Below are 23,069 nucleotides of genomic sequence, written 5' to 3'. Positions count from 1 at the left end.
CCCCTAGCGCAATCGAAAAACCATTTGACGTTTGCTTCGTTGGGCGATCGAATCAGGTAGCTGAAGGGCTCTAACGAAACACGGATATACAAGACAGTTAGTCTTATCTGAAACCTCAACCTAAACGGCTGATAAATCTCCAGTAATCACGGTTCTCTTCAACTTAGCTCTTAGCAGTTATCCGCTTTGCTCCTTCTGTCCACTTCGGTATGCCCCTACCAGTAAAGTTATGAAAATATCATTTGAACCATTTTAGTACCGTAATTTCGGGTGAAATTGATCATTTTTCACGGTTTCTCTTGTCTGTTTCCTATAATTTTGACAATGCCAAACAACTGAATGCAGAAAAACAAAATTCTTAACAATACGATAAGGTACCGTGGGGCAAGTGGGTAATGGAAATCGCATAGTTGAGATTCTTCAAATTCTAGAGACTTTAAATTGAAACAAATGAGGTCGTGTATATTTTTTAGCTTGACTCCCACCAAATGTAAGCAGCATGCTGAAATTGATTTTTATGAAAAATTGAAGAAAAAAGTACAGAAAATGTTTTTGAAAAATGTCTCCTTACTTTTCACTTGCCCCAAAAGTGGGGCAAGTGAAAAGTTTACCGTTTTGAACAATAAATTCTAAAACAAACAATTATATTCATGATTTTCATTAGCTTTAACATTTGTTAAGACTTCCCAATGAACAATAACATAAGTAACATGTAAACAAAGAAAATGTTATTCTTTTCACTTTAATTTTCTTCTCTTCAGTTATGTTAGTTGAAATGATTCGACAACATTATAACTGCAACATTTCCAATGTTGGTTCTTACATTATAGGACAGCAATTGCATTTCTGCTCTGTAGACTTTCCACCGCTCGTTATTTGTTTTTGAGAAAGTCGGATATAACGTCGGATAACTCTTGGGTAAAAATCAAACGGAATCCTTCAATAACGTATTTAGAACCTTTTTTATGTGGATAGACCTATACTCCATTTTTATGTTTTGAACTAGCTTTACATAGACATTCCACGAGATTTCCGTGTGTTCTCTAATATTGCAACATTTCAGTCAACGTATCCCTTTCAATTGGGTCCTAAAATTTTCAATGAAATCTTGTTTTTATTCAATATAACGAAAGAGCATCTTACTGCAACTACTTTAGCAATTTTTCTCGCTCAAATAACGGATAAATTATGTTTGAACGTTAATTTAAAAATTGGGTCCATAAATGAACCTTGACACTTAAGATCATGTTTGACGTTCGCTTAGTCGACAAAAACACCACAGGGGTTTTAGTTTTAAAACTGGGGTTGTTCCTATCTGACATTTTGGAAGGGACACGGAAAACAAAATACACCCAAAATTTGAGTTTAAGCCAAGGTGTGTGACAAAATCTAAAAAAAAATGTTTTTTGGACTCAAACTAACGGAAAACATGACAAAATTGAGTAAACATGTGTTATTGGCCTAAACTTGAGCGTTTGGCACTAAAATTGGGACAGGGCTTTAGGACCCTATTGGCTGCCCGAAGTAGACATATTAATATTGTAATGTTTGGCAACATCTTTTAGAGAAGTTCCATGATTTCTAATAGCTTTTAACGCTTGAGTATAGTGTTTCTTGAATTATCAGCACGTTATGTTTTTCTATGATAATTGCAAACCATGTTTACTTATGGCTACTTAAAGAGAAAACACAAATTCAATCTCTAATGATAAACTTTTCACTTGCCCCACCTGATAAGAAAATTGAATGTGTTTAAATTTAGTTAATTTTAGGTCTACGTCAAATTAATTCTAAAACTTCTTTTATTGCAGTTTGAAACTGTCACAGAGGACAACTAAGAAGTGGTACAGGAAATTATTTTTCGCAACTTTTTTCCACTGAAAATATTAAAATAAGATTGTACGCCGCCAACTTGTTACGGAGTAACAGTTGACAGGTTAACAATTTTTCGCTCTATTATGCAATTGTGGCTGAAAAATCTCAGAAATCTCTTACCTATCGTATTGTTCTCAATGACCTCAAAGGTTTATGCATGAGTTTAAAACGTTAATTTACATATTCAGCAAAATAAATCAATTCTTTTCACTTACCCCATTTACCCACTTGCCCCGCGGTACCTTATTCGATATTCGAACAAAACGCCTAAATGTATGCAATTCCATAAGGAATTTCCTGATATCTAACAGAATTCCATTTTTTTCAACCGAATGAGCAAGTTGGTACGGGTTTTGGTGAAGAAATCTGGTTTGGGGATACATCTTAAGCATCCTCACAAATTTTCAGATTTATACCATGTTCAAATACTTGTTTAGAACAAGAAGTTAATGGATGTTTGTTAATACTGCACCGCACATGATTTTGAAATTTATTATTATTTTCATAGACATAAACATTCTTTAACGCAAAAAGCTTCACAAAACACAATTCTACAATAGTTACGACGAACAAAGTTCATTAACTGCAGGTAACATTGATATTTGTACTCCATTGGGAAGAAATAGAGTCACCATGTCACACGGTGATCAATTTCACCCGAATTTACGGTATTTCATAATGAACCACACACACAGCTATCTGCTCATGTTCTAATACGTATCAATTAGGGAGGGGAAGCGTGGCTATCCATACAACATTTGAGAAGTTTCCATACAAAAAATGAGTATTTGATGAGGGGGACGATGGAACTTTGGAAGGCGTAATTAATTGAGTTTCTTATGCTTTCTTGGCGTTTTGGGTAGTGCCATATTCGGGGTAGAGTGTCCATCCTGGGTAAAAAATCCCGGGATTTGAGAAATTTCGGGATATCCCGATTCCCCGGATATAAGTTCTAACGTCCCGGGAATCCAGCGGGATTTGATGAGAACCACTTAAGAACCAAACATCCGTTTGCGCTAAAATCGCTAAAGCGATTGGTCACCACCAGCTAGTGATCAATCGATTAAGTTTTCAAAACAAACGGATGTTCGGTTCTCCAGATTTGTGCTCTTGAAAATTTGAGGTTTGGCTTCGATTCATCTTCACCTTAAATATAAGGATATTATCTGAAAGAACAGCATATGTTTAATAGAAGGAACATATTGGATAAAATGACGGAAACTTTGATGTCAAAAACTATTCATTGAAGCAACATTACTTGAAAGAACAACCAATATTTGAAAGAAGACAAAATCTCTCATGAGATTGTAGGTAGCCAAGACTCCCACCATAAGTATGAACGCATAGCTCTAAAGAATAGCCAATATGCAGAAGAAGGAAAACTTACAATTTAATATATGAGTAACTAAAATTTCTATGAATCACACAGCAAAACTCGAAAGATCAGTCTTATCAAAAAAAGAAAAAAAAAACACTGAGTCACAGGAAAATGGTCATATCTCATAAACGAATGGATAGAATCATTGAATCCTTTCACCAAAATAGGCGTTTCTAAACTAGTTCTAAAACTTTGTAGAATACGCAATTTTTTATAGATTTTGAAATAAAAAAGTTATGGGCAATATATCAATTTTTGATGGACCTTCCTACTCCTCATCATTTAAAACGCCATAGCAAGAGCTACGATAGACTTACAAGGTTGGCGTCTTCGAACAACTTCCTAGAACACTTCAAAGCGCTAAATTGAAAAGCATAAAAGTTGGCAAAAATATTTCCGTATTTTGTTGGACCACCTAATCTCACTTAATGTCAAAATGTAGTCCTCATCAAAGTAACAATTTTGCCGAAGACACTTTTGTTCTAAAAAATCATCTTCATAGTCAAAAGATTTTTTTCCTCCTAATTTTGCGGTCTGGCCCAATGTGCAATGGTTTAAAAACAGTGTAATTTCAATGCCAATTCCAATAGTGAAACGGAGAATCTCCGATAAAAATATCAACGCTGAGCTACCATAATGGACAAGAACAGGCTCACGCTTGCTTTTTTCAATTCACTGAAATGATAAAAGAACACAAACAAGTCATTGAAAGAACTGCTCTAATTGAGTTTTGAAGGTTTTGGCCTAACGTATTTCGGTCCAACATAATTCGGCCTAACGTCAATCGGTTTAATGACCAAACACCTTTTATCAGATATTTCTGTTGACATCTGCGACGCTAAGTGGGATTTTGGAAATTTACCTTAGGCTTTAGGAATGTTCCCATGGGTATAAAACAATATTCTTATTCTTAACAAAAATGTTTACCCAATTAAGGTGAAGATGAATCGAAGCCAAACTTCAAATTTTCAAGAGCACGAATCGGGAGAACCGAACACCCGTTTGAACTGGAAACTTAATTGATTGGTCACCACCAGCTAGTGACTAATCGATTCGAACGGATGTTCGGTTCTCTAGATTCGTGCTCTTGAAAGTTTGAGGTTTGGCTTCGATTCATCTTCACCTTAAGATCATTTTGTTAAAGTGGATCATATAAAACTTCTTGAGAAAGAGCTATTTGCCGATTGCCAGATTAAGATCTCTTTTTCATTATGATTACTTGGACTGGGGAGTCATTTATTTCAGAGACCTTCCAAGACGACCTTAAACAAACGTTTATTTTTGTCGTCACAAGTTAAATAATGATTATATTTTCTCTTCTTTATATTTCTTTTCTTTTCTATTTGGAAGTAAACATTGATTCACCAATTGGAGTTAGACAAGGTACTCAAATTATGTAATGTTAAACATCGAGATTTATGACTCAATGAGTAACAATACGTGAGGTTTTCTCTCCCTTCCCTTTATCCCTTTAAACGCTTACCCAAGTAACATTTTCAGCTGAATAACAGTTTATTCAGCTTAAACATACTCATTTCAGTTGACTAAGCTATTACTAGTCTACTAATGTTACTTGGGTTACACAAGCACCCCCCCCCCCCCGCATTTTTCTAATAAATTCGAAACATTATTTATTAGAAAAAGAAGGTTGCACAGGAAAGGTTTTTTTTTCGTTTTAAACAAGAATATATCCTCTTGCAAAAGCATTTACGCCAGTTTTGCAAATTTGTTACGTAACCCCCTATTGGAACAAAAAGTAACGGAAACTGAAACCCCTTCTTCTCCTCTCAATTTTGTGTACGATGCCTTAAAGATATCTTGCTGACATGCACTGAATTCGGAAATACTGACCACGAGTGTCGGTACCATTTGCTTCCTCACTCAAATCCTAAAGACTGGGATGGAAATTGCTGCTGACAGAACTTGCTGACAGATTTGCTGCTGTGAGAACAGCACGGTGTTCATTTCTCCGTCCATTCCCTTATGTTACACTTTTTACATTGTGTTCCCAATGTTATAGTGATAATTGATCAGCTAAGTGTTACCCTATGTTCTGGGAAGTGAAGACCCGAACAATTCCACGACCGGTTGGATTCGATCCAACTACTCTCAGCTTGATATTGTCCAATAACTGCGCGTTCACCGTTTTGGTTGGGTGTTGGAACCTTCATGATATCCATAAGCGTATTAAATTTGCTAGCGCAGTGTGCAACATTACCGTTCTTCTTAAAATGTGAAACATCGTTAAAATATAAATAGTTTTGGCGAATGGATAAACGAAGGCTAATTAATTTCGGCATGGAATCAGGAATATTAAAACGAGAATTGTGTCTTGCCGAAACGCTCGTACAGGAAGAACAAATTCGGTAAATTGGCAAGCCAAATATTCACACTAAAAAAAAGGTTTCATGGATACCTATATCTTTGAAGAAAACTTATTAAAAATTACTACCAAATAATTTCAGTCGTAATTAGCTTAGTTTAATTTACATTACTTAGTTTAGGTACATTTTAAAGCGGAAAGCAACAAACTCATTTTAAAAGTACGAAGATTGCCTGACTTTCATCGGTTATGATCTTGTTTAATCTCTCAAGAACTATACATAGCCTGCATTCCCAAATTTTAGAAATAATATTTACACATTAATATTCTACATTGCAAAGTTGTCCAAAAAAACGATCACAATAACCTTGATTATCACACGTCAACAAAAAGTTAACTAAAACCTTTTGTGTTCAACCAGTTACAGCTCATTGCTACCAACTAGTTTACCCTACCTTTCTGCAAAGTTCTTCCACATGATCCGTATTGAACAAACGTTTCAGTTTGCTGCCACTTTCTGAATGATTGGTACGCCATTTACCACTTCTCAAAACCCCGACAGCAAGTGAACCGTGGCTGCTGATTCTGAGCGATCATTTTCCAAAATAACCAACCAGACAGGGCAACTTTTTCTCGGGAAAGAAATAAACTCCGCAGACTATCGCTGGGTATTGACAAGAATACGCAAACTGCATCTCACGACAAGGTACCCATAGGCCTGATTGCACTATATGATGCAGAGTGCAAGTGCAGTTTAATCACGAACGTTGACCACAACGGTGTGGCACCAAAAACGAGCTCAGTGCACCCCCTGAAAGGATGTCTGACGCAGATCTGTGAACTGAAGTAGCTAGTGCGGAGAATTCTTAATCGTCTAGTGGCGCGCAATTTGCCAAAAATATGGCAAGACTAACGTGGACGATTGCTGTAGCGATCGCGATCTTGGTGATAACCGTTGAGTGCTTCAGTCCAAGCAAAAGTGATAATTTGACGATCGGAAATTATGTAGATTTCACACGATTCTGGGGTATTTGGTATGGGGAACCGAGACTGCGGAAGAGTTATGACTTTGTGATTGTTGGTGCCGGGCCGGCTGGATCTGTGCTGGCCAGTCGTTTGACCGAAGATCCCAAAGTGACGGTTCTGCTTCTGGAAGGCGGCAAAGGGGAGTTGCCCATTTTCACTGATATTCCACTGTCAGCACCTAATCTTCAGGCGACGGATTATAATTTCGCGTACGAGAGCGAAGTGCAACGGATTGCGTGCCAAGGACTGCGCGATCGGAAATGTAGCTGGCCACATGGACGAGGTGTGGGAGGGTCTTCTATAATTAATTATATGATTTATACAAGAGGGAATCGGAGGGATTACGACGGATGGGCTCAGGCAGGAAATCCTGGCTGGAGTTGGGATGAAATCCTTCCATATCACATAAAAGCGGAGCGTGCAAATATTAGAGATTTTGATAACAATGGATTTCATGGAAAGAACGGTCCACTGTCGGTGGAAGACTGTCCATTCAGGTAAGTGAAACATTTAATTTTCAACATTATATCTTTTATATTAGACGGAATTCACGCCAAATCGTCTTCGTGGTTGGCAGCTTCCTCTCAGAATGTTATGAAACTTTGTAGATTTGGTAATGGTCCGGATAGTCGTAATAGTAAACGCGCAGTTATCCAAGCTGAGGTTCGTAAGTTCGAAACCCGCTGGTCGATGATCTTTTTGTAATGGAAATTCTTTCGACTTCCCAGGGCATATAGTATCTTCGTGCCTGCCACACGATATACAATTGCAAAACTGGTCGGCAAAAAATGCTCTCAGTTAAAAAATGTGGAAGTGATAAGAGCACAGAGAGCTATGATCTGAAGAGGGGCAATGGTTTTTTTTTCGTTTTTTTATAATAGATATACATAATTTAAAACAAGAGCTACAAAGAAGGGATGTACGAAGGAGTTTTAGAAAAAGAAATACTCTTTTATTGAACATTAAAACATTTTTAGGGGAGAAACAAAAAATCTATTAATTTTGCAACATCTAGGGAAAGTGTACCAGTTATGGCAATATTGATTTCTAATTCGGCCATAGGTGTTTTCACGAAAGCTATAAGGTGAAGATAAATCGAAGCCAGGCCTCAAATTTTCAAGAGCACAAATCTGGAGAACCAAACATCCGTTTAAGCGGAAAACTTAATCGATTGGTCACTAGCTGATGGTGACCAATCGATTATGTTTTCAGCCCGAACAGGTGTTCGGTTCTCCAGATTTGTGCTCTTGAAAATTTTGAGTTTGGCTACGATTCATCTTCACCTTAACATTCTCAATATTTTTGAATGTTTCAACATCAAGACATATTTGATATTGAACTATTTAAACACAAAGAATGATTAAAAATTTTAAGATAATCAAATGATCACATATGGCGAAATAGGGAACCATTGTGTCCATAACTGGTACATCTACCCTACCTGGTATTTAATTTTATAAAGTAAAAAAAACAGGTAAAATGACGATTCAGAGCACGATGAAAAAATCCGGCTTTTGCACAGTGGTCCAGATTAAAAAATTCCTGGCAAAAATTACACATTCTACATTTTAAGGCCCTAAACTTTTTCACAAAACGAATGTTAAGGCAAACTTCTTCCATGGGTTCCTTAGACTTAAAAGTGAATTTGAGTAAGATATTGTAAATTTTGCACCCTATCGGACGCGACGATTTGTAATCGTCGCCGGTGAAATCTTCGCCAAAATCGTCGCCAGCCAAGAAACCGTTGAGAATTTGATGTTCCACCAGTCTTACCAACACAATTGCAAATCACCTCCTTTGATTTATTTTCAGGCATTTGACGTTTCACCAGTCTTGCCAACATAAAGACAAATCACCTCCTTTGATTGGTTTGCTAGCGACGATTTTTTCAGTCTGTTCGAAAGTTGGCGGCGCGTTTTGTTGCGAATGAAACAGACAATATCTCCGCAAGAAGTGACAGAAAGCGATTTTTATGATATGAAGAAGCTGTTCTTTTATTATTTTACGTACCTACAATAATAGCTGTTAATTCAATGGGATTAATGACAGATGAAAATAAATTTGCATTCGGGAAATTAAAATTTAGGTCAAAATGAGTTACCAGCCAGAAAAATTTATGCTGAAAACTAAAATTATGCAAGTTTTGGTGAAGATGAAAAACTTGAGTTTAAAAGGAAAAATTAAGGCTTTTGGACATGTACCAGGGTACGGCTTATTTTTCGCAATGTCTCAAAACCAAAAATTCTTGTGCTCTCTTAAATTATAATTACATAAAAATGCAAACCTCAGAGCCAAAAATATTAAGATTTAGAGGTGGCGCAAGCGACTTTCATGTTATGAAATATGACCTTCAGTGAAGTCTGCATAACTTTGTTATTTTCCTACCAATTTTGAAGCTCTTAGCATAATTCTCTTTAAAATTAAATTTGTAATATTTTTTTCTAAAATCAAAACTAGTCTTGATTAAAATTAGTTTTCTCCAATTTTTTCTTCCTTTTACTAAGAAAATCATCTTTGTTTGACCATAGCTTCATGAATACTCATTCGATTCCAGATCTTTTTACATAACTTCGAAACTAGTTTAGTGGTTTTCATATTGTGTATGCAACGGATTCAATTTAAAAAAAGTTTATTTAACAAAAACTACCCTAAACCATCATTTTTGATAAAAAATAATCATTTTTTTCAAATTGCTGATTATTTTTTGCCGGAAATTACATTCTTATTAATGAACTAATATTTATGACGCATCTTGTTATAACTTCAAATTTAGAAAATGCAAATATTGAAAAAAAAAAAAAAATGGTATACATTTATGACAATTTGCTTCTAAGAACTTTCTGAAGGTTTAACAAATGATAAAAATCAGTTTCAGCTTAAGAATTCTGGACAAACATTTAAAAAGGGTCCAAGAGGTCTTGAGCCTTTTTTCAGAAACGTTGCTGTTGATCTCTTTTCAGCCCGCCCACGTAAACTAACACCATTATAAGAACGATTGGTGTTAGCTCTTCCTGATAGTGGTATTAGTCGAATTGAATTGGGCTCAACAGTATCTTACAAAGCCAATGTTCACCAATGTCGATGTGCCCTTTTGAAATGTTTGTTTGGAATTAACGTTTAACTGACAAAAATTTGAAAAATATTATATTCTATTATGAAAATTCATGTTTTCGGCCAGTTTTGGCAAAATAAGTAATTCAAAACTATTTTTAAAGCAACTTGTTGTACCCACAATTTAAAACCTACTAAATTTGCTTCAAAAACATGTGAAAAGATTAAGAATCGATTAAGTTTTCATGAATTATGGTCAATGTAAAATGATTTTTTTCAGTAAAAATAGTAAAAATTTGGAGAAAACTACTTTTCACTAAGACAAGTTTTGATTTGATACAAATTTGACGTTCGGCAATCTTTTCGTTAATTCAATTTTGAAAAGAATGATGCTGAAAACTTCAAAATTGGTTGAAAAAATACAAAGTTATGAAGACTTCACTGAAGGTCATATTTCAAAACTTGAAAATTCACCTTCAAGTCGTTTGCGCCACCTCTAAATCTTAATATTGTTGGCTCAATATTTGAGGTTTACATTTTTATGTGATTTGAAGAGCACACGAATGTTTGGTTTTGAGACATTTCGAAAAAGAGGTCGTACCCTAATGTACACCTAATTAGGGTCAAAATACGACGAAAAACAATTTTCTTTTTAAATGTTGGTATGTGTTTTTAACTATTTGATATTGCAGTTTATTGTTTGACTTCGCTTTTCATCTAAAAACATGTTTGAAAATTTGGTTTTGACAGCTTTTTGGGAAGCTGGTCCATTAACCTTTCGGTTGTCGCGCGAATTTTTGTAACGCGAGTAGTCGCGCGTTGTATTTTGTACAACACGCTTGGTTTTGCGAATATCCCAGGAGCCTGACTACCTAGAAAAATTGCGTCTTCGGCAAAGTTGTTCAGTGGTTCAAGGGCTATAATTGATCGAGTTAGTTGATTATTAATTTTTCCAACAGGTGACGCTAGTGAGCATGAAACATTTGTTTGGTAGATCTCAGGATCTTGACCACTTATAAAGATGGCATCTCCGGCAAAGTTGTTCAGTAGCTCAAATCCTTTCTTTGTTTAATCCTTGAAGTTCGAGATTGGCTTAAATAATGATGATCCTTGAGCTACGCATTAACTTTGTCGAAGATACCATCTTTCTAAAAGGTCAGGATCCTGAAGTATCAGCAAAACAAAAATTTCACGCTATCTAGTGTCACCTGGTGGCAAAATTTTGAATCAACTAGCTCGAACAATGATAGTCCTTCACTTACTGAACAACTTTGCCGAAGATGCCATCCTTCTAAATGGTCAGGATCCTGAAATATCTGCAGAACAAAAGTAAAATTTTCATGCCCACTAGTGCCACCTAGCGGTCAAATTCCGAAATAAATGAGGTACCATCAGATAGCGCTCTACCTCCAGAACAACTTTACTGATGACCCATGTTTCGAAATTATCTGGATTATGAGATATACCGATTTAAAATTGTGATCTTCTCATTATTATGCGACTTCTATGTACATTTTTTTATTTAGCCGCATTATAAAGAGTCATACTGTAAACAAAAACTGTTGAGTATTGTTCTAAAGAAGAGTCTTGAGGAATACCTCTTGGTTTGGTGTCGATAGATATCATTGTTACAAAATCATAGCATATAAATCAGAACTGGTGTACAAAGTACAACAGCGCGACAGCCCGAAGGTTAAGTGTCGCTCGATTGGTTACCGCTAGAACCAGCAAATGGTTGTGTATGATGAGCACAACTTTTCGATATTTTTGTTGCAAAATATACCGTGGTACGAAAAACTGCCAATATCTTGGAAATTTGGTTCCCAAAAATTGTAATACAAAAAAAATACATAATGCTCTACAAATCACTCCATTTTTATATTCAATTTATACAAAAAAGGAAGAACTTTAAAAAAGTGTTGGATAATTTTAGCTTAAATTGAATTCAGAAAAAAGTAATAAATTCCTGTCAGGAAATTCAAAAATTCAACGTACAATTTCTAAAAGATTTCGACGATCAGACAGAAAATTTCAAAAGCTATCCTACAAAAGCTATCCTACAAAAGCTATACTTCAAAAAATATTGTACTTAATTCGTTTCTTCTGTAACGAACAATAATTGACGTTGAAACGTATTTAATTTGTACTAAAAGGTATTTGAATCCCACATAATACTATGGCGGACAAATTCATGTGGAAACCAAGTTTTCCTAAACATTTTATTGACTATTTTATTGTTCAATTCAAAAATATTGGCGATATTTTTTAAGAATATTGCCGAACATGTCTTATAGTAAAATCAGTAATGTAAGATCATACTTCATTAACATCTTGGAGGAAATTTTTGCAGAATATTTATTTTTTGTTAAGAATTCCTGATTTAATTTCAGAAATCAGGAACCATACGTTAGGGTGTGGCTTATTTATCAAAATCTTCCGTAGTCAAAATTTACAAAGTGGTATATGATCATCGATCTCAAAATAACATCCGGTGAAAAAATGAGCATTTTTTGTGAAGGTTTAGGTGTGGCGCAAAAGGCGTATGTGCAGTTTTCTCGATTTTAGTAACTTAGGAAACATTTGGTGTGCTTTCCAGCTTGTTTTGATGATTTTAGGCCCCTTAAGGGCTAAAAATTATCTCAAAACTGCGATATCTCCACTCCTTTAGCTGACATTTGATGAAACATTTTCTACGACTGCAATTTTTGGCCCTTTTATAGTAAAGCTGACTGACGTGTGTCTACCCGAATTACTATAAGAATAGTTGTATAGTTGTAATAGTCCTCTCCTATGTTCGTAGAGATTAAAGGGTAGGTTAAAGAGCAAAGAAGAAAGAACACAGAAGAATGTATGGGTTGTTAGATAGGTGGGAGGGAGTGACTGCTATTATTATAAGTTTAACTGAGGGAACATATAGGTTTTAAGCGTGAGAAAATAAGTTCCTGTAGAAAACGATGATTCTATGAATTGGTTTATATCGAATATCATCTGCTTTAGAAATATTTTGAGCAATTTCTTTTCCATCATTATTCTCTTGGTTGATATATAATAATGGATGCTCATAAATACTTATACATACAATACGTACTGCTTTATATCAAAACTTCTTGTATTTCCTTAATAAGTGGCGAACTCGACACGGGCACAGAGCCACGTCAATAAAGATGAATAATAATAATATTTCCTTAATGTTGGTAGAAACTCCCCTGAAAAGATCGTTGCAAAACATATATGCTGGAAATTCTGGATATGCGTTGTGTATCTTCAAACTTCAATAGAAATCATGTGAGAGCTCCTGCATGAAAATCTATTGCAGTTTCTATAAAAAGTTGTGATACAACTGTGAAGATTTTATTTTGGCTTTATTGAGATATGCTTAAACTGAGGTGATTTATCTCTCGCACTCTGTAGTGGCTCGTTCATTAAGGTGCTAGATAATTCAATCCTCTCTAATGAATAAACAAACAAACTTCTCAATAAGTTTCATCAATCTTTTTAAGGGAATTTAGCATCTATGAAGGAAATAGGACAACCCTCGAAATGCACAAGAATTCAATCCCAAAATTTGGGTTGTGTCAATAACTGCTAAAAATATTTTAAATGTAATAATTTAAGGAAGGCCCTGAAAAAGAATATTTTAATAAACCCTTCCCCACTTATTTAGCTAAATGTTTCTCCACAAATGCTTTAACTGCTATGTTTGTTTCGGAAGCAAAAGTATTCCTGGAGGTTTTCAACAAATTTCTTCTGAAGATTCGTTCACAAGAAATACAAAATTACTTTTCGTAGATAATTCTTGTATAATCTGAGAGTGTGAACCAAAATTTCAAAAAATTGTAAGGAAATATTGCTGACGCAATCTGTGACATATTTTGAAAACATTTCTGAAGGACTTTTGCTGAATCTACGAAAGAATTAGCTATCTTTTTTTATATATTTGAAAAAAATTATAGAGGAATTTCTAGTAAAACTTTCAACGAAATATTGCGCATTTCTTTAACCACTGAACTATCGCAGAAGTTTTTACAAGCGCGGGAACGCTAATAAAAGTGCGCGATTGCATCAAATCGAGTCGGTGTCTTCAGCGGGGTTATTCATCGCTGTCCAAAGAAAAAGTGCTCTGAAGACACCAACATGATTCGATGCAATCTCGGACTTTTATTCGCATTTTCGCACTTACGAAGCCGCGCTTCGCAGTCCAGTAGTGAAAGAAATACACAATATCTCAGTATTTAATTTGTCAGTATCAATGAGTATCTGCAGCAATTGCGACGGAATACTTTGAACCTATGCAAGGTTAAGCTTTTTTGATTTTTACTTTACAACTCTAATTCCAATTACTTATGGAAAACTATTTTGGATAAATAGCTGTCGAATCGGAAGTCAGAGTTGAAAAGACATGACAATTTTCATTGCCAGCCACGTCAATCGCTTGCAAAATAATCTCTCCATAAATTCAAAAAGTGTAGTGAATATTTTTTAGAACGCAAGGATATTATAAGCGGATTTATAAACATATTATTTCAGCTCTTTTTTATTTCGTTGTAGACATGCAAAGGTTTTTGTTAGAAAAATTGCTTTATTTAGATATGCTAACTTTGCGATATATGGCAAACTTTTAGGTTATTATACATATTACCTATCTAAAAAAATCTCTTGATTCTGAACATACGTCCTACGAAAACTGACTTTAAAGGTTGTGAACAGATTGTAGTTGTTGGTTTTTTAATACAGTTCCGTTAGATTTTGAAACGCTTCGTTTTTGGGACGGCTTGATTTTGGCAACATGGAAATGCATATACAAAAAATGGATCATTTCTATGTCTCCAATTCTGTGAATCTCAATGCTTCTGTTGTGGGCCTTTTTGTGGCCTACCATGTTCAAAATAGATAAATTTAATTCGTGGTCGTTATTACGGTGATAAAAGTTCAATAAAAGCAACTGTTAGATTTGGTACGAATTAGGCGATACGAAAATGATTGGCATGTTGCCTTAATCGAACGGGCACTGTAAAAGTTTAATTATTTTCTTAAATCCCTCCAAACATCCCTTTTTTGTAACTCTTGTCGTATCTGATTAATATTACTTTCAATAAAAAATCGACTTTTGCCTTTTGCAATATTTAGTCTAGATTACTTTAAAAAAAATAAACATGTAAAACTGCGTAAAATTATGTAATATTTGTACCCACAAAGTACAATAACATTCTGAGAGGGTACTGCCAATCGAGTTGGCTTGAAATCCGTCATTAATCAGTTCAGAATAAGGCTTCACAATCTGGGCTAAGCCTAGTAGAGAGTGGTCATGACTTCAGTAGGTGAAGATCGAAGTGTATGGAACGTGTTGTACCAGTAATTTTATAGCGACCAGTTCGCAACAGTTGAGAAATCGCAGCTTAGAGAATTACGAAATATTTTACCAGAAGCCTATCTCTCTTGTGCGCACCAGTCTGGTATGTGGAAAATTCCGTTACTGCATTTCTTTGCTGTATAGCATACAGTGGATGCAGTATTTGATGGTGGTCTGTGCATCTGAAACGGCTCCAGGTGGCATAATAATGCATGGTTTTGAACGGGATGCAGGCGTATTGAATAAGCGTTTGATTGACTTTCTTTGTTGATGGGATATTGATTTATCTAAATTTATTATCTGGAAAGAAGGAAGTTTCATCTTCCTGTTACTAATAGTTTGCAGTATCATGCCATTTAGGCTATGTACAACTATCATCAATTTTTGTAGTACTTGGGATGCAGCCGTCTGATGTAAAATGGCATTTTATGTTCATTAGAACTTTAAGAACACATTTTAGTATAGTTCTATCACGTGAATCATGTGTCATTAAGTCGTACTGTTAATCACGTTCACAGTCATTTTCATTATTTTTCCAAAATCAATTGAATAAATTATCACAATTAAGTTGCGTACATTGAAAAATGATGTGCAGCACTATGGAGGCAAGAGAAATCCAGTTGCAAAGCGGCTTAAATCAATTTTTCATATAAGGAACCGGTCGAATGATATGTGGCCGGGTCCTTTAGGTCGAGGAACCGTCTTTGACCTTTCCGAAGTAAATTAATTTACCTGGCCTGTCAACGCATTATCGTCCTTCTAGAGTTGTTAACATAATGAAATTAAAATGTGATTATGGCTTTTCTTTATTTGCAGATCGCGCGTTGCCCATGCTTTTGTCCGCAGTGCACAGCAGGCAGGATATCGCTACTTGGACTACAACGCCGGCGAGCACATAGGAGTATCTTACTTGCAGGCCAATACGGACCGGGGATGGCGAGTGACAAGCGGAACGGCCTATCTGCCTCCAACAGTGGCCAATCGCAAAAATCTACACATTCTCACGAAGGCATGGGTCACCCGGTTGCTCATTGATTCAGGTCAGTAGCATGAAGATTATTAACCCGTGAATACCCAGGACAATCTCATTTAGCTAAAAATGCACTCGATCGGAGTTTTTTATTAAGTTCTCAGGAATAAATTTATTTAAAATCATGGGGATATTTGTGCAAACAAGTGCATAGTCCCTGTCGCCTTTAAATAATCTTCCCATTTTTACTGAAAGTCAAATACATGGCATATTTTTGTTAATTTTCGCATGTCTATTTAAATGAATTTACTCATTTTAAATGAACTAATCACAGACAAGCAGTATATCACTATGCATGAAAATTCTTTCAAGTTTTGATATTCGATATATCATAACGACTCCGACATACTTGTAAGTTTTTATAACAACTCCTAGGGTAAATGTACCAATAGTGAAGGTACTAAGCACGATTGAACTTCATTTAACCGCCTAAATTAAAGATGCGCAATTAATGAACATGTTAATGTTGTAACAGGAAGTAACGACCATTTACTCAATGAGAAAATTGATTTCATCGCAGTAATCCACGGCATGTCAGTGAAAAATAATACCTCCGCTATTGGTACGTTGTTCCTTTAGTTGCGGTATATTTTTAACTGTTCCTTTATAGTTGCGGTATACGTTTTCTTATGGGATCCTCCACTATGGGAACACTTTACCGCCACTATTGGTACAAGTGAGACAAGTTTTAGCAATTTTATTGATATTTCATCAGTTTTAAAGCAATTTGAACGCTCTTTTCAACTACTCCGTGTATCAACAAGCCAATACGTTGATTGGCAGTGTCGGTTCTGTGGATAATGTAAGGCGGCATCCACAAATTACGTAACGCACTAGGGGGAGGGGGGGAGTAGGCTCAAGCGTTATGGCTCATACAAAAATTTGAAATTTTTCATACAAAAAGCGTTACTGAGGGGGGGGGGGGAGGTGGTCAAAAATTTTCAATTTTAGCATTACGTAATAAATGGACGCTGCCTAATAAAATCAGTGAAAACGGCACTACCACAACTAAGGGAATACTTACCCTAAATGGTCAACAAAAAAGAAAAAAATATTGTTGTGTGAGTTTGCGAAATGAATTTCATGCTATTCATAGATCCTCAAAAAAAATGGTATGCCATTGGAACTTTTTGAATAATCTAGTTCATCCAAACTACTCTGAAGTTATGGCTTTTTGTCTACTGCAATTTATACGCAGTACCGAAATATAATGCAAAATGGCTTTTACTATGTTACTGTATTAGAAAGATATTTTGTAGAACTCAATTATGGAGACGAACCAATGATTGGCTGAAAGTCTCGATTGTAAAGACACTGAAGATAATAATTTTTGAGATGGTTTTCAATACCTTTGAAGGTATTTCATAGAATTCTGCGTATTCAACAATGTTTTTTGTTATGAATTCTAAGAAAATCTATGTATAGTTCAGGTCTTGTTTAACTGTGTTAAGGTTAAAGAACGTTTTATGTATGATCTTCGATAATCTACGTCATTCAAAGTTCTTAGTTGAGACCTTCAATACCTACAAGTTCTGCCAAAATTCTACATCCATATGCCCATAAAAACTCACAATGACGTTGATGTCTGTCGATATGATCATTGAACCATACATGCCATTCAAGTTGCTATGAAGATTTTTTGAACTATATGCTCTACCATAATTTCGGGTCATTCTACGCATGCAGTTTATTTTCGTTGCTATTAATACTTGTAATATTAGGTACGATGATAAACCATTTACTGTGTTAGTCCAACATTTTGAACATTTTAAGGTGTTTGATGAAAGTTCCTAAAATTGAATCAACTACTATGTAGAAATATTTCCGATATTTTTTGGTGTTCAGTTCGGTAGTTTTGATTATTTAAAGCTTGAAATTATCCCAAAAACACATAATTGATTTGAAGCACACCTAAATTTTCTTCAACTTACCGAAATTTTGACATAAAAATCAATATATAGGTTGACTGGGAAATTTTCAGACATTTTTAAAAATTTGAATAGATCTACACACTTAAATAATTTTACCGTAATCCGTGAATTTCACAGTAATCTCAACAGCTGAACAGTTCGGTAAAATAAAACACCATAATTTCGTCGAAATTCATCGCATTCCGGTGTTTTTTTTACCGAAAACTGTAGAATTTTACCGTACTGCGTTAGATTATTTCACCGAACTTTCCAGCTGTTGAGATTACGGTGAAATTAACGGATTTCTGTAAAATAATTTAAGTGTGTATTCAAGACCTTCTTTTTCTTCTTGGTATTACGTCCTTACTGGGACAGAGTCTGCTTCTCAGCGTAGTGTTCTTATGAGCACTTCCACAGTTGTTAACTGAGAGCTTTCTTTGCCAAAGTTGCCATTTTCGCATTCGTATCTCGTGTGGCAGGTACGATGATACTCTATGCCCAGGGAAGTCAAGGAAATTTCCATTACGAAAAGATCCTGGATCGACCGGGATTCGAACCCAGACACCTTCAGCATGGCTTTGCTTTGTAGCCGCGGACTATAACCACTCGGCTAAGGAAAGCCCTATGAAGTCTGTTTAGAATGTTTATCCAGAATTAAAAGCAAAGTTGGGTTGAAGAGCTCAGTGGTCCCCAGCCTTTTTTAAGCTGCGAGTTATTGTAATCAAAGTGTATGAAAGTCTTCCAAAGTTCGGTTCGATTATTGCGTGTGGTAAAGTTTGCTTCTTTATCGCTCCCAGTGGCTTGAGAAGAAAGAAGCGAGCAAATTAGTTTTCATCGTATTGTTTGTTCTGCAGTAAGATTCGGATATCGCGCTTCTGAAAGTTTAATGTTTTTATTAGTGCGCGTTCATTTTTGGACATTTCATTCGTGTGCGTTAGATGTGTTGGTGTCGAAACTGAAATTGATTTGTTGCAGACTTGTCGATAATGGTGAGCTCGTTTCATGCTTCTATTTCGAATGATCGAAACGTAGCACTTTTCAGCATTGTTTTTTTTTTTTTTTTGCTAGAAAAAGCAGGCCATTATGTTGTATATCTTATCAATGAAAAGTTGATTGATTTGCAACGGAATCGCAAAAAAAAATCGTTGTAGTGTTGTGTTTAGGCTGAGCGTCCCTAAACTATATATATTGTTGGTAGACGTGAATAAAAAATGTTGTCGAATGTACAGAACTCTAGGAAATACCTCAAAAATGTATTGAAGACGTTCTGAACACATTCAAATATCTAAATAATACAGTAAACGTAAATTTGCATTATTTATAGGCTCTATGGGTATCAACGGATGTCTACCGCTATTGTAGAGTGAGTACAAGTTGCCATTTAGGCACGTAGATCGTTAAGTTCATAACTAGTTTGGATGGCCAAGAATATCCAAAATAGCCTCAATGATGTTCAAATTATTCTTTAGTATCTGCGTATAGAATGAAATTTACTTCGCAAACTTACCTAACAATAAAAATTTGATTGATTCTTCAAGATTTGATGTACAATCTTACAAGTATATTGAAGTCCTTTTGATAACTCTTGAGTCGAAAATTTAATTACTAATTATAAAGAGTGATTTATTGCTTATCCCTGAAGACTACCTAGCTAACCGTGCTACTCAATCCGCAATTTATGCATTTAAACAGTGTAGTTATATAAAGCTAGTAATACTGGCTAACTGCAAATAAAGTTGATTTGAAGTGGGAAAGGGTCCCACTGCAGCCATAACAAAGTAAAGTTATAATTCATAATATTAACACGACATTTAAGGGGCCCTTTCCCTCTTTAAATCGACTTCAGTTGCACAATATTGCTTGCTTCATTTACATACACATTTTTTTTTGCACAATTTGCAGTTTGGTTACTTGGGTAGAAATTATGTTAGACAAATGGATTTACACATAGAATTGATCAGTTTGGAAAAATAAAAACAAAAGTCACGTATTTTTGGCTGTCTGAAGAAGGGGGAGGGTTCATAGAAGGGAGGCACCGTGCACTTGTTAACCCAACATTTTCCTTTGATTATATAGAAATATACACCTAAAAGTGTTAGAAACCACCAAGTAATAGCATTTTTGCAACTAGTCAGTTCGTCCTGGGTATTTACGTGTTAAACGAAATTGAATAATTTAATTATGATATTCATTTTACAGAAACCAAAGAAGCCAGAGGCGTTCGATTCACCCGAAACAAAAAATACTTTACCGTAAAAGCTATTCGAGAAGTGATTCTTTCGGCAGGAGCGTTCGAGTCAGCAAAACTAATGATGCTGTCAGGAATCGGGCCACGTGATCATCTTGAAAGTCATGGAATTCCGGTGCTTCATGACACACCGGTTGGTGAAATTCTGTACGAGCATCCAGGTGTTCTGGGCCCTGTGTATCTAGTCAGAAAACCGATCGACAACTACATTCAGTTGGACGATAATATAAATCTCAGAAACATTGTAAGACTGATAAATGGGCAAGGTGTATTCACGACCAACGCTGTTGAGAGTCTTATGTACCTGAAAACACCCTTCGCGGAAAGTCCCGATCCTGGTTTGCCCGACGTGGAAATCATGCAAGCCTTCACATCGATTGACTTCGATTCTGGTCCAGGAACATTCCTCGCATTCCGTCTGACTAACGAAACGTACGATGGATACTACCGACCGATCCGAAATGTTCGATCCTTCCAATATCTGCCAATGCTACTGAAACCTCGGACGCGTGGAAAACTGCGCCTCCGGTCAAGGAATCCGTTCGCTCATCCTCAATTCGACTACCAATACTTTGAGGATGATCGTGACCTTGAAGCACTGGTATACGGTATGATGGAAGCAATTCGCGTAACTTCACAACCTGCATTCCGAGAACTAGGCGTTGAGCTCTACTCACGCAAAGTACCGGGCTGCGAACAGTACGAATTCAACACGCGCGAATACTGGCGCTGCCATGTACGCACCCTTACTGCTACCTTTCATCATCAGGTAAGGAATGATTGCCTTAATCGATCAAGCTTAAGAACTACTCGTGAGCAATGACTTGCATAACAACATTGAACGACATTGCATACCGGTTGCATGGGAAACTGTTGGCGTTTAATGAGTTGATTGAACTTGTTTTGATCATCAGAACCAGTCCACTAGGAAGAGGTGAAAGAATGTTGATCCATACGCTGCACTGTGATTAGCATTTTTTACTCTCTTTCTCGAAATTACTAACTTCCTTGTGTAAAAGAACGTACATTAAAAGTTCAACCCGTTGACATTGTAAACTAGTTGTGCAGATAATTATCAATCTCGGTTTATTTCAGGTCGCAACGTGCAAAATGGGCCCCGCTACCGATCCTGAAGCCGTCGTTGACCCACGGTTGCGAGTGTATGGAATTGGCCGACTTCGAGTTGTGGACATTGGCATAGTTCCAGGGCCACCGGCAGCGCACACTGCGGCTGTTAGTTTCGTTATCGGCGAAAAGGCAGCAGATTTGATTAAAGAGGATCTGGCACGAGGGACGATTGGTACTCGTGTTGAGAAAATTCGACCTGTATTGCCGAGTAGAACAGAAAAGCTTATTGAAGATTACGAGTCGGACGGTCTATATGGTTATGATTTTGGACCGCAATTGTATGACAGTTATTTCAGCTCACCGTATCGATTCAGAAGAGATGTTGGCAGTAGAAATCAATCATCCATTACGGATAAACATTCGAAAAGATACAGATAGAAGAAAAAGTGTTTGAGTTTAAGTCGGCGGGCCAAGAAATTTCATTTCCATAGAACAACGCGTTAGAAAGGTTCAGATTCAGATGCCATGTGAGTTGGCAACGTGCCTCAATTCTTAGACTGATTTCACGTAATTGCCAATCGTCGTTCATAGAGTTGTAGTTACCTTAAAAGATTTCATTAGAGAATTTCATTTGTTTTGATTATATTTACAAGCTGAAATTTAGTTCATTATTTGAACTTGTTGAAAATGTCTAGAATATCAATATGTTACTAGGGAGCCTTCCTTAGCCGAGTGGTTAGAGTCCGCGGTTACAGAGAAAAGCCAGATTGAAGGTCGGTCCAGGATCTTTTCGTAATGGTAATTTCCTTGATTTCCCTGGGCATATAGTATTATCGTACTTGCCAGATGATATACGAATGCAAAAATGGTTACCGTAAAACGGGGTAACTTTGATAGTTTTTTCGAAGAAAACTTGAATATTTTTGCATGCTGTTTCTAAGATTTACAATTTATATTTTTAAAACAAGTACTGGCATCCTAGCTATCGATTACAGTCGATAAATTGGCAAAAGATTCATTTTGAATGGATATATAAGTTTTCATATAATCGAAAGTTGGTTTTCTGTTTTGGGGTAACTTTGATAATGGAGTATGATTCGAACAAAATTGAATGAATTACGAACATTTGTAGGGCATTGCATACCTCTAGGCGTTAAACGTTATATGGAAATTTCTGACTTAGATTACAAAAATGGTCCCAGTTTGTGAATATGCTTTTTGCTAAGAGATTTGAGACCGTATTCAAGTTCTATGATAACTAGGCTATCAAAGATAAGTGGCCAACTATTCAAAACTACATCAAATAGTGATCGTAGAACAGATTGTTTGTAAGCGTTTTGAAAATGCTAAATTTGTGTAAATTTTTAATATTCGTATAAAAAGCCTAAAATGTTCTTGATTTAAATGAAAACCGCTCTTACATGAAGTGTCATACTAATATTCTTTAGTTTTGCATTCGTTTTGCTTAACTGATTAACAGAAATTATGATATTTCATTTAGTATGCGGTGGGTTATGCACTATCAAAGTTACCCGCATTATCAAAGTTACCCCGTTTTACGGTACTTAGGCATGGAAAACTCTCAGTTAACCCCTCTACCGGCAGCTTCATTTGTTACCGCTAAAAAAAAATTAAATCGCGATAAATTTTTTGTTTCTTGATATTTTTGCACCATTTTTTCACAAGCTCTTAAAAAACTCTTCTAGTTTCAGAATATGTGTCGATATTGATCATTGGTCATCTGGATCCGCAAATATTCCAAAATTCCTTGGGGGACCGACGCGTAGCCATAACCCACGTAAATATCTCA

At 35.9% G+C, this 23,069-nt stretch overlaps 1 protein-coding gene across 1 annotated transcript; it reads left to right on the top strand.

Annotated features, from left to right (window-relative positions):
- Positions 1–6,476: 6,476 nt before the first annotated feature.
- Positions 6,477–22,019, top strand: LOC5571619 (glucose dehydrogenase [FAD, quinone]). Its single transcript, XM_001659764.2, has 4 exons — positions 6,477–7,099; positions 15,820–16,043; positions 20,143–20,960; positions 21,287–22,019. Exons 1-4 carry the CDS (start codon positions 6,477–6,479, stop codon positions 21,695–21,697), a joined length of 2,076 nt encoding a protein of 691 aa, XP_001659814.1. The 3' UTR covers positions 21,698–22,019.
- The last annotated feature ends 1,050 nt before the right edge of the window (positions 22,020–23,069 follow it).

This window comes from Aedes aegypti, chromosome 3 (genome assembly GCF_002204515.2).
Source record: "Aedes aegypti strain LVP_AGWG chromosome 3, AaegL5.0 Primary Assembly, whole genome shotgun sequence".
NCBI classification, from domain to species: Eukaryota; Metazoa; Arthropoda; class Insecta; order Diptera; family Culicidae; genus Aedes; species Aedes aegypti.
The sequence above is the reverse complement of the archived record's forward strand: the minus strand, read 5'-3'. Positions and strand labels throughout refer to the sequence as shown.